We start from the raw sequence: 13,024 nt of genomic DNA, 5'->3' as shown, positions 1-13,024 counted from the left end.
ACCAGTGGAAAAAACCTGTTTTTGATTGGTTCCCTTTTTAGGTGTCCTTACCAGATGTGTCCGCAGAGCAAAATCAAACCCCTGGCAGACTGGGCCGGGTCAACCCAGGCTATAGTTGTGGCCTCCTGCTACCAGTCACTACCGGTAACTATAGCGACGCTCTCACCTGAAGTCTCCGCCCTCACAGTCCTGTGCCAGGACGTATGTGCACGCTCCCTGGAAGTGCAGCATGCGGCCGTCGAAGGTGCGATAATGAGGGTCACCGAAGGCAATGCAGGAGGCTGGACGAGGAAGACAGTGAGGACAACACAGACCTGGGACGACTGCTGGCATCTCATCCTGAGAGCACACACACACACACACAGAGTGAGTAACTGTGATGGAGCCAGGGGCCTCAGTGGAGGCTAAATAAATGTCAGCAGTGACAAAATGAGCTGTGAGGCAGCAGCTGCAGTGTAAACACTAATGATCTTTAAAGTCCCTCTACAGACTAAAGAGTTTCAACAGTGAGGCATCATGGGAACATCTCAGACAGTGTTTAACCACTGACAACAGTGTGTGTGTGTGTTTTACTGACTGTTGCGCAGGTGAGGGGAGGGCAGCGTTCACTGTGACAGTGCACGTCTCCAGACACACATGTGCAGCTGGTGCACTCATCCACCTCCCACTGTTCGTCACTGTGATACACTGTTCCCTGGTGCAGACACGACTCCATGAAGTCTGCAGCGCACACACAGACAGACAGACAGACAGACACGTTTAAGCTGTAAGGCAGAACTCAGAGTGACACAGCAGTTATTGACGTGACTGTGTTTGCTGGCAGGGATACCTTTGCATTCAGGGCAGCATTTCCCGGGAATCTTCACTAGTTTTTGGCTGTCCAGACAAACTGTAGGTACACACTCCTCAATGCTGCATTCAATGTGACCCAACTAAGGATGTGATATAGAACAACAGAGGAAAGAATTGCTTTATACGTAAAGGAGATGCTCCAGGTTGAAAAGATACAACAATTAATTCAAACTTGTGAGGATTTGTTTTGAATGAAAATCGGTTATCTCTTAAACTAAGATTCCTGGAAGTTTTCAAACATTGGGAAATAAAAACAAAATAAAAGCGAAACCTGTTTGAATCATTTTTTTGTAATTTTTTGTTTGTTTTAAGAAGAAAAAAAAGTTATTTGTGTGAGAAAATCAGAGACAGCCCTAGATACAACACTGAGGTTTTGCTTAGATGTTAGTGCTTAAAGCTGTGCCTGCACTTGATGTTACACTTTATGGTATAGTGTGTACTTATACTGTAGCCCTGTCAACGCTGTGTTTTCATTGTAACAGGTGGCACCGAGTTAAACAGAGTGTGAAGTGATATAATATATAGCGCTAACAATGTGTTTGGGTAATGGTGTGATGCATTCCTCCCGGGTTGAAGGCGGCAAGTAGTCGTATTTTAGTAGGTATTTTGATTTTAATTAATGTCATTAAATGTCATTTTACTGGTTAAATATGATCTATGTTAATTAATGTCAAATAAAGTGTTTTCAGACTCTTGTCTGGTATTTTTTTTAGTTTAGTCTGCCCTGGCAAGTGAGCCGTAAGGTGCAAATACATGGGAGATGCCCTTGGATTTCTTTTCTTTAGTTTGTGTTTGTTTGTCTTGTTGTTGTTTCATCTGCTCTCTTCCCCCCCTTCATAATCGACCCAACGTGAATCCCGGTGTAGTCGTCAGGACAGGCTGAAGGTGTGTAGTGGGAACTAATTCACAATGTGTGCAATATTGTTGATTTATTGTGTGCACATGTGTGCAGTCCCTGTCTGATGAATGAACTGTGGTCGATGTATAAGAAGTTACAGTGGATGATTATGAAATGCAGATCTAATATAATACATCCATTGGAATTCTACCTTCTTCGTTGTCATTTATTATGCTAGCACCTTTACAGTCATCATGTTGCACCTTAATCCCTGTGAAAGACTGTTTTTGTTTAGAATACATTTCTACTAAACTACTACAACTAAACACTCCCAATAAACGCACCTAAATGTTACACACTGGACCTTTAAATATCATTGTAAGAGCTTTTTTAGTTATTCTTTGACTGATATTTCCTTCCACCAATGTTTATGTCAGTTATGCCATATTATCTACTGTATATTATTCCACTCACATTACAGGAACAAGTAACACAGTTGTCGTCGCTGTCTGTCCAGCTGCTGCCGTTTTCCACTCTGCTCTGTCCCTCAATCACACAATCTGTATAATAACAGAAGAAAAACAAAACGTTTCAGGGAATTCAGATGTAAAACAGAGAGGTTCGGCCTCACCTTTACACACAGGACAGCACGAGTCTGGAGGCGTGGCCTGCTCATCGAGAGGACAAGAAATTGGGAGGCACATTTGGTGCAGACAGGTCCACGTAAGGTCCTACAATCAGAGACACACAATCACTGCACTGCACTGCACTGCACACCATCACACAATCACATAAGTGTATATGGATATTAACAACTCAGATTAATGGATGAATAGTTAGTTAGGCTATTTCTGTTTATGTCCAAGCTCAGACTCGGGTTAAGATTACTTTATTGTCGACATATGGGTCGCAAGAAGTTTTGTCTGTGGTTTCCATGGTGACCCAACCCACGTTTGCTTACCATGTTACTGAAACCATATGGGACTTGCTTAATATGCCCTCATAGTACCCACTTAGTACCCAGGTAGACTGGAGAGGGTACTAAATGGGCTGGAAACCATGGACAAACCTGTTTGAGACCCATATTGTCAGTTTAAATATAAACCCAATATAAACCCTGATGTGTGTGGGGCCCTGATTGCATGAATAAAAGTGAAATCCCTCAAAGTGTAATTTGCATAGAAATAAATAGGGAAGCATGGCTGACTGTTCCTTAAATCCAAATGAATGTTGGTAAACAAATATCGATCACTCAGACCTGACAGTGGCAGGTGAAACAGGGGTCGTCAGTGGCCAACACCTCGTTTCCAATCAGAGCAGCGGTGCAGTTACTGAGAGGCTCTAAACACAAATAAAACACATTTACACAACTCAGTCCAGAGCTCAGCAACAGTACAAGGCAGAATAGCACATGCTCACCGGCCACTTTATTAGGTTCTCAGTTACTTTTGCCTTTTAAACCAGGTTGTGAGTGAAAATCCCAGTAGATCAACAGTTTTTGAAATACTCAGACCATCAACCATGTCATGTTCGAAGTCAATGAAATCCCATTTATTTCTCATTCTGATCCTCAGTGCGATCTTCAGCAGCTTGTCTTGACCACGTCTACATGCCTGAGTTTCTGCCTTGTGTTAAAAAGTAGGTATAATAGTGTACCTAATAAAGTGGACACTGGCCTGTGACTGTATATTTCATTACGGAAATGCACTTTCATACTGACGTGCACAGACGGGACAGCAGGAATCAGGTCCAGAGAAGAGGATGTTGCTTTTAGGGCAGTCGACCAGACTGGGACACTGCTTTCTTAAACATCTCAGGTGTTGTTCTCCATCCGGCATCACCTGAGGTACATTAACATGAAAATGCTTCTATGAGCATTTATCAAACACAAATGTCATCAAATCATACGAGTCACTTCATACCTCACAGGAGCAGATCTGACAGGGGTCGTCTGCTGGATGAAAACTGTCTCCTGGGCCGAACACTCTGCCCTCAAATACACAGTCTGTTCAAAAACATCGTGTAACTTTATACATGTATAAAAACTGTTTTATCTGTCATTGTTAGAAGAAAGAACAGCAAAGTTACAGCGCTCACCCCACACAGCACGGTCATTAAAGAAGCTCCAATTAATATGAAATATTAAAGCATTAAAGGTCCACTGAAGAATGTGTGCCGTCTAATGGTGAGAGACTAGGATCTGGCTAGAATTCAAAAACAATACACAGTATCTTATATATAATAGAATTTCCTATTGATATCATGTTAATGCACTGTACACATAATTACTATGAAGAATTTGCCTCAGATTTGCAAAATATGAAACAAATGTTTCACTGTTTTCTGTTTATATAAATGTAACAAAACCCCTAAAACTTTTTTTTTACAGGTATAAACCAGTGGATATGGGTATCAAGTCATTTTATGTGCTTATACAGGTGTCAATTCTCACAGTTTATTTAAAGTGAAGTAATGCAATTGTACACGCCAGTGTAGTAGCTGGTGTTTGACCAGAGAGGCAGTAGATACTGATTTTTTTATCATTTAAATACTAAACTGAGATTTGCACCGGTTCGACCCTACTCTGTATTTTTCGCTTTTCCATTAGGGATAGTAACTGGTACTTTTTTGGTTCCTGAGCCTGACGTCCAACACAAGAATTAAACCGAACAATGCCGAACTGTAGATCAGTTACAAAGATGTATAATCCTGAAAACAGGTGTTAACATTTAACAAGGACATTTCTAAAATCTCAGTATTTGAAGGAGTCTGTGCTCCAGTCATGCAGTAACAACTCTGTGAAAAACTGATTGTAATGATTCAGTGCAGAACTGCTTTGCCTGTCACTAGTTTGTTTGTGTGATGGATAAAACGACGGCACGGCAGTTTCATGCAGCTGTGCTATTACGACCCTGCCAATCTAGACAATTTTTATTTTAACACATATACAAACACACTTATGGCTAGTATATTCAATCATTGGCCAATTAACCCTCCTCAATGTTACACACTGCACTTTTAAATATTGTAGATACAATGCAATCTGTCCAAAGCAGATATGATTAATTAAAGTGTATAAGGGTGGTGAATATTGCACACACAGAAATGAAACATGCAGCTAACGTGGGTCTTATTGTCCTCTGCCTACCAGCACACACGGGGCAGCACTCGCCGGGCACACTGATGAAGTTGACACAGGGAGACAGACAGTGCACTTCAGAGCAAGTGGTCACGCCGTCCACACACATGCACGTCATACACGGGGTGGAGTCTGCAAACCAACTGCTGCCCTCTGTGTGCTCCTCTCCTCCATACATACAACCTGACATTACACAAATAAGAATCAGTCACTGGTGTGAAACTCTTCTTCAGAGAGTACGACGGTACTGACGCAATCACCTCGACAGCGAGGACAGCAGGCTCCACCATCGGTCACCTGATGCATGCATGGTAGCTTGGGACACCGAGGAGCCGAACACTGCACCTCACCTGCCTGCGGGACTCACACACACACACACATGATCACTCACACACAAAGGACAAAGTAAATACTCTGTGAGGAAAAGACTGAGATTGAAAGCTGAAGTCTGACCTGGCAGGTGCAGGTGGAGCAGTGATTTGAGGTCATGGTCCACGTCTGTCCATCAGCGAACTCCTGTCCATCCAGCGTGCACACTGAGACCAGAGAGAGAGAGAAACAATAAAGGGATTTCATTCATTCTATTATAGAAAGAGAAAATAGTATTTTTGACAATAAAATAAATGAAAAGCAATTCATGTTATTTATGTTTCAGGCTTCATCAGCGCAAACACAAGCTGGATAACGTTAGTCTTTTTTTAGTTGTTCACAAGTGTCCATCACATGCAGACACATTATTAATTTAAAAATTCTAACTCTTGCTTTTGGGCCACATGGGAACTGTTCTTTATAAATAAATCCTGCCCTCTATTGAAGCTGAGCTTCCACTGGTTCTAACGAGAAGTAACTCACGTCAGACGATCTGTGATAAACAGCTTATTCTGAACCAAGTGGTCAAAGGGTTGATCGCATTCTAGCGAACGTCTAGAAATGAAATGTAAATAAAACAGTACATATTTAACTTTTTATTTGATGACACTTTAGAGGAAGCAGAGTTTCCTTTGCTGTCTTATGCTGTGTTTCCATCATGGTACAGTTTGGTTTGGTAAAGTTTGGATTTCGGACATTTTTTATTATATTCTGTCACAGGAGCAGCGTACCATTTTACCAAGGGAAGGGTCCAAAGAATGGAACGGTTGGAGTCTCTTGGGGACTATTTCTAATGGAAAAATATATGTACCATACTGTACCAAACCAAACCGTTCCACTCAAACAATCACCTCTGGTCAGCTGGGATGTCCTCCACATCATAGTGGTCGACAATGAATGGATTATTGTTTGAATCTTTGCTCATTTCTGAAATGAACACATTTAGGGTTGCAACCATTACTTAATTAATTGATTAGAAAATACATTTTTTGTACTATTTTGATAATATTTTTTCAATAATTAAAACAAGCTTTCTGATTTTTCAGCCTCTTAAATGTGAATATTTTCAAAACAAGAAAATCATTAAAACTCAGTCATTTTTGGTTTGAGGACAAAACAAGAAGAACATTATTAGTACCAGGCTTGATAAACAACATTTGAGGAACAAAACAAGCATTTGATTAATCAAACAAATAATCTGCAGATTCATCTATTATTAAAAAACACAATTGTTAGTTGCACATGGTGTACATACCCGTGCACTCGGGGCAGCACTGTCCTGGCTTGGTAATGGGTCGAGCACAGTTTGTTGGTGGACAGACAAGCGGCACACAGGTGACGGTGCCTCGGTCGCATGTGCAGCGCTGGCAGGAGTTAGAGGAGGGAGTGAAGGTGTGACTGTGAGAGTGGACGATGCCCTCGTACAGACACGAGTCACAGACCGGGCAGCAGGACTCTGATGGGACAGGATGGGAGCACCGCACCGGACAAGGTCTCCTCTGACAGTTCACCACCTCATTCTGCTCAGAGGAGGACAAAGAATCAACTGTGTGTGCGTGTGTGTGTGTGTGTGTGATTCATGAGTTAAAGGTGAAATGTCAGACTGACCAGGCAGGAGCATGAGGAGCATGGATCAGACGGAGAAGAGAAGGTGGAGCCTGAATGATACTCCCTCCCCTGGTGCAGACAGACACCTGTGCAGACGAGACAGCACTCGCCCGCCGGGGTCACCGGACGCACACAGGAAACGCTTGGACAAGACACGTGTGCACACACCACACCGCCATTCTACACACAGAGACACACACATTCCCACACTGAACACTGAAGATGAATCAATGACAGAGGACGAGTCTTTTTACCAATGTTTTACACCAACTGTGGATTAAGAACCGAGAATTTGGAAATGTGAATAAGGTTTATTTTTATTACTTTGCTGGATTATAGTGATTTGCAGTTATTAGTATCCAAGTAAAGAAGTTAGACGCTGTGTACCATTGTGCTTTATTACTCACACACATCAGTACAGTACTCTGGATGCTACAGCTACGTATCCATCCCTGGTTGAGTTTTATATATAAAACTATTCTTGGCCTGGTTCTTCCTTATCTGTCCATGTATGTGTGTAGAAAGAGTGAGAACAGAATTGAAATATGCTGATCCCTCCACATGGAAAAACCTTCACAATGATCTGAAACTATCAGAACTCGTCTCTGTGGGCTGAGTTTAACCCAGAGAACAAGTTTAACCCTGAGAACACAAACATTTTCCATCACTATGTTTAAACATACAGTTTACATTTAGTTATAAGAGTATGTAACTTAGTGTCTTATTTCCTTTTTCAGCACAACCTAGACAAAAAAAATTCACCAACTATATAAACAAAAACTATTCAAAATGTTTAAAATCGTATTGAATTTTTCGTTTTTATTTTTCTTTTTTATATCACGACTAAAAATGCAATATAAAAATGAATCATAACTTTGACTCAATCCCCCCACCACCGCATTTTTAAAGCCTGAATATGTGACCTATAAACACACACCCCCAGGATGTCAATATAAGGAGCTATTATTCTCACGGCAAACTACCACGGGTTATACGGATGTATGGATTACGGCCCGGGGCAAAGGCCCAGGATATTACTTATCCCGATATTTTAATGGGGCCCTGAAGCCACATAACAGTGGTTATGTTATGTGATATAGCTTCATCCTTTTCCATTTACCTTCCACCTTTCCTGTCCATGCCCAGAGGCCCACTGCTCATAATCTGTCCCAGACTGGACTTTTTGTACTTGAGCCTATATTCCATCTTGGTTGGATGCTGTGGTTTCTTGTGTGTGACAGTTAAATTTGTCTGTTTGTATTGTTGTCGTTTCTTATGCTGCCTTCTTGGCCAAAATCACTCTAAAAAAACAAAAAGACTTTGACCTGGTTAAATACTGTCCTGCCACCATAGGTCCTTAACATGCTGAACACAGGAGTCCTGAGTTTGCTGCAGTCTCACCATTAGATGGCACTACTTCTCACTCACTGGACCTTTACTATCATGTACTGTGTGTGTGTCGTTCGTACCAGACAGGAGCAGAGCTGACAGTGATCTGTCGGGTGAGGGAATCTCTCCCCGTTGAAACAGTCGCGTCCGTTAAAGCTGCATCCGTCACACTCTCCACACCCACAGCCGTCCAGAGCAGGGTGTGGACAGGACACAGCTGGACACCGTCTTTGCCCACACACCACCTCACCTCTCTGTGACACACACAAACACAAATAAATAAAAAGATATGATGTACAGATGCCATGGTGATGGTGCAGTAAACCAAAGGTTTGACTGATCTCACTCACTGAGCAGGTGCAGTCCTGACATCCTTTCTCTCCTCCTGACAGAACCTGGCCTTCAACATAAGTCACACCCTGGAAGTGACAACCTACACACACCAAAAAAGTTTTGAGATCTTTAAACAGTTAACAAGTTCAAATATGTTGAAACACTTAAAAAAAAAAACACATGATGTGTCACTTTGTTTTAATGATATATTTTTATATGAACACACAATATTAGTCTTCTCAGTTGCGTCCAAAATGGGTTGTCATCAATTATTTTTGATCAATATTTAGATTATGAACAGAGTTTATTGGTAACTGAGCAAACAAAATTGATAATTACCATTATTATAAAGCTGAAATTCATTCAATTAATTCATTCGTTCCACACATATTTTCCATTATTACCAACCTATTACGTTCTTGTATGACTACATATCACTTCCCTTATTAACGTCTTTGCATTATCTATGAAAAGTGGTGATTGAAAACAGCCAAAGTCTCACAAACTACTGTCTAAATCACCTGGTTTCATAAAGATAAAGTAAAAACTTGTATATAAGATAAGATAAGATAGTCCTTCATTAGTCCTGCAGTGGTAAAGATAAAGATAATACATAATAAACATGCAACATGCAACAATAAGACTATAAAAATGTTAAAGAAAAAGAATTCCCCTTATGTCTGAATGATTTGTCAGTGTCTATTATTTTAACTTGTGTACTTGTATGTGTAGTTTTCATGCACAGGTTTCTACCACACCCTCACTCATTCAACACTTTTCTTATCATTTATGAGAATAAATAAATAAATGTTGTTACTGCACAGTAACACTGCACCCAATTACTAATAAATAATCATAATCATAATCTCAGTGCTGATAAAAATATGTGTAATTAACATTTTGGCCTTAAGTGAGAAAACTTCTCATATAAACACAAGATTTCAATTCATTTGGAAGACTGCGTAATACCCCCAAAGACCACCAGTGGGCGATGACCCATACTTTTGGAATCAGTGTGATTTCCGCACTGTGCAGTGTTTACATACCGTGGCAAACAGGGCAGCCACACTGGGTGGTGACAGGGTGAGGACAGGGAGCGGATGCACACGTCTTCTTCACACAGCGGACTGAACCACTCTGCAGGTCAATGAACATGACATGGTGAACCAGGAGGAGGAGGAGGAGGAGTGTATTTGCAAATGTACAAAGGTGCTTAAAAAGGTTTTCAGCCTCACCTGGAGAAGACTCACATTTTAGTGCATTAGTGTATACAATTACATCCCAGTGTCTACACTGATGCTTGTTGTCCTGACACTGTGTGACTTCTATCTGAAATCCCACCCGTGTGTTTTTGATTTTTTCAAAGTGATGATGAAGTAAATTGCTTCACATACATAAGCATCATTAGAGGGAGGAGATTTGGAATAAACCAAGGCAAAGCTCAGATGCTATGTTCAAATATAGAGGATTACTTTAGCAGAGGTCCTTGTGTGCTCTGTTAAGGTCCGGTTCCCTTTAAGGCGGGGGAGGGGGGGTCAACACAGTGAAATATTGTGATATTTTGAGACACCAAGTATCGATTCTTTTAGCATGTCATTTTTTTTACTGATATACATAAACATTAAACTTTTTGCAGTTTAGCATTAAAAAAAACAAAAAAAATTTCAGTCAAATATGCAGTATTTTGTATTTGACTTAAATATTGTGATAATATGATATCATATTGTGACTTAAATATTGCAAATATATTGAAAATATATTGATGATAGCGTAAAATATCCTAGTGTCTCTGGTGATTCCCACCCCTACTTGCCTTCCACTGGCAACTGAGTATCAAAGTATGAAAGAGCTGCGTTTATGTTTCTTATGTGATTTGAATGTTATTGAGGATCATTTTCTTCTCCACAGCCCTGTGTTCACTGAGCTGAGCTTTCTGGTTGTGTTATGTTATGTTGGCTATTTAAGATTGAGATCTATGCCTTAGCAAGATTTATAGAAAATGTGTGTCTTTTTTGTTGCTGTTTCTTTTTGTAGAACTACAAATATGAAACTGGCAATATGTGTATTGTTTTATTGTTGTATTGTATCCTGTTTGTTTGTGGTGTTTTATAAGCTCTTATTGAGATGTGATGCTCTCTTGTTGCGGTGGAGAACTTTTTGAAGTACTTTTGCCTCTTATGAGTGTTGTTGCTGTTACCTGGCAGCTACATTCAGAGCAGGGGTTTCCTGGGTCGGGGATGGTCTGTCCGTTCATGAGGACTGCACTGTTATAGAAGCAGCCTATGCAATCAAGACAAAACACGTGGATTTAGATGGTTCTGTAATCAGGCACTGACAAAACAGGGATTCTGAACAAAACATACGTTGACATTCTCCACAGCATTGTCCTGGTGCTTTATACGGGTGAGTGCATTGTCCGTAACAGGGCAGTTTGGTGCAGACGACGTCTCCTCCGTAACAGTAACACACACCACACAGGTCGTTGTCGTCAGCAAACTCAGTGCCGTCAGGATATTCTTTACCATGGAACATGCAGCCTGCAAATAACAATGATTTATTACAGTTCTTTCTATGAACATTCTGAACATCACACAGCTCTGAGTATAAATGATAATGCTGCTACATTTACATACACGCTGTATCCACTACTCAACATAAATAAACAAAGTCAGTGTTTGCACATCATTTCCATCAGCAAATTGTTGCACATGGTCATTGTTATCCCGGACCTCGATCAATCCAGAAGTGTTTTTAGTGATGGTGTATATTTAAATTTGCAAAGGTTTCTCACCAGTGGCTCAACTGTTGGTTAACGCAGGGTAACTTCTGTTTCCTCCACATCAGAGTAAAACATGGAACATGGCGCCCAACAATGGGCTCAGACATTTCTACTGACTATTGTTCGACATGCGCGTATGTTTTGGTTGTTTTTACCCACAATGCCCTGCGTTGCGCTTCACTTCCTGCATTTGTTTCACCTGAATCAAACCGAGACCTATGTTTTTAGGCAGACAAGAGTTTGCTTGGGATTCACACCTACCCAAATAAACCGGACTTTAGTAGCAAGAGCTGGTGTGAATGCACCCTAAAGGACAAATCAATTTTATTTCTTTATTCAGTCAGTCATCATCTAACCACTTTATCCTCCACCAGAGGGTCGCGGGGGGTGCTGTGCCAATCTCAGCTACATCGGGCGATAGGCGGGGTACACCCTGGACAGTTCGCCAGTCCATCGCAGGGCCACACACAACTAGAGACAAACAACCATTCACTCTCACACTCACTCCTACGGTCAATTTAGAGTGTCCAATTTACCTAATCCCCACATTGCATGTTTTTGGACTGTGGGAGGAAGCCGGAGAACCCGGAGAGAACCCACGCACACACGGGGAGAACATGCAAACTCCATGCAGAAAGGCCCTTGTTCCAACCGGGGCTCGAACCCCGGTCTTCTCGCTGCAAGGCGAGAGTGCTAACCACTACCCCACCGTGTGGCCCTATTTCTTTATTATTTATTTTTATTTTATTATTCTATAAAACAAATGTGTGCAGTCTGTGTGTTTTCTTCTGCGTTGCTTTTGAAGTCACTCACCGTCACAGGACATGCAGCACTGTCTCTGGACTGGGTGGTTACAGTTGGACGGTGGACAGCGTTTCCTCTCGCAGCGGACAGAACCCTCCCGACACACACACGCAGCACACGGGTCTGAGGCAGCGTCCCACGTCTCCCCGTTGGCTCGCTCTCGGCCCTCATACAAACATCCTGCAAACAAAGTGGCAAACACACAAAGATATTGAGACTGTCATTAGTCATGGAGTCATTCGTTTCCCGGCAGGACATATTTATGTGAGCGTGTACCTTCACAGGTGCGGCAGCAGTCTTGAGTGATGGGGTGAGAACATGAGGTGAAGGGACAGGGCTTGTGCTGACACTGAAGTGTGCCGTTGGTGCAGGTGCATGTTCGACAGTTGTCAGTCGGGTGGTAAAAACGCTCAGTGTGTCGGTAAGTTCTTTGTTCATACACACAGTCCAGGAGAGGAGCTGAAAGAGACGAGCATCACTATATCATCTCATCATCAGATTATTCATTACATTAAAACATTCTTATTAACTAAGGGTTTCTTGGGAAATAAAGTCCAGAGGTTTTTTAATGTGAACAGAAGGTGAAGAAATCACTGAAAAATACCAACAAATAAATGGGTGAAAAATATGTGTGAGCTGCATTTGTTAGATAAATAAAGATAATAAAGACTCGTGTGATGTTTTGTTTTTTAGCTGTGGGCTACAATTTGTGCCCAATTCTTTTAAGCTGATTATACACTCAAAAGATAACCATGGAATTGATATTATATTCAATTTCTGTTGATAAAGGCTATCATTTCCACCCTCAAAACTGTCTCAGATGGTCATGTCACCTCTGTCAGAGCCTGAGCAGGTCTGCATCACCTGCACTGGCACCATGGAAGTGCAACCTTCTACTTTATGCCATACGTCA

At 41.4% G+C, this 13,024-nt stretch overlaps 1 protein-coding gene across 1 annotated transcript in view; it reads right to left on the bottom strand.

Annotated features, from left to right (window-relative positions):
- Window positions 1–13,024, bottom strand: part of LOC122775704 (kielin cysteine rich BMP regulator) — a 38,689-nt gene that overhangs the window by 5,226 nt on the left and 20,439 nt on the right. Inside the window, exons 23-42 of the mRNA XM_044035811.1 lie at window positions 12,388–12,570; window positions 12,121–12,291; window positions 10,892–11,065; window positions 10,726–10,808; window positions 9,575–9,665; window positions 8,546–8,628; window positions 8,276–8,449; window positions 6,807–6,986; window positions 6,454–6,718; window positions 5,283–5,365; window positions 5,090–5,183; window positions 4,839–5,012; window positions 3,613–3,695; window positions 3,411–3,531; window positions 2,949–3,031; window positions 2,322–2,421; window positions 2,165–2,250; window positions 830–932; window positions 578–720; window positions 167–339 (exon numbers count right to left, since the gene is read on the bottom strand). Of these exons, the coding sequence (XP_043891746.1) occupies window positions 167–339; window positions 578–720; window positions 830–932; window positions 2,165–2,250; window positions 2,322–2,421; window positions 2,949–3,031; window positions 3,411–3,531; window positions 3,613–3,695; window positions 4,839–5,012; window positions 5,090–5,183; window positions 5,283–5,365; window positions 6,454–6,718; window positions 6,807–6,986; window positions 8,276–8,449; window positions 8,546–8,628; window positions 9,575–9,665; window positions 10,726–10,808; window positions 10,892–11,065; window positions 12,121–12,291; window positions 12,388–12,570 (2,647 nt within the window). The remainder of the gene's footprint in view (window positions 1–166; window positions 340–577; window positions 721–829; window positions 933–2,164; window positions 2,251–2,321; window positions 2,422–2,948; window positions 3,032–3,410; window positions 3,532–3,612; window positions 3,696–4,838; window positions 5,013–5,089; window positions 5,184–5,282; window positions 5,366–6,453; window positions 6,719–6,806; window positions 6,987–8,275; window positions 8,450–8,545; window positions 8,629–9,574; window positions 9,666–10,725; window positions 10,809–10,891; window positions 11,066–12,120; window positions 12,292–12,387; window positions 12,571–13,024) is intronic.

Source organism: Solea senegalensis, linkage group LG10 (genome assembly GCF_019176455.1).
Source record: "Solea senegalensis isolate Sse05_10M linkage group LG10, IFAPA_SoseM_1, whole genome shotgun sequence".
Taxonomy (NCBI): Eukaryota; Metazoa; Chordata; class Actinopteri; order Pleuronectiformes; family Soleidae; genus Solea; species Solea senegalensis.
This window is presented reverse-complemented; position numbering and strand designations above follow the sequence as displayed.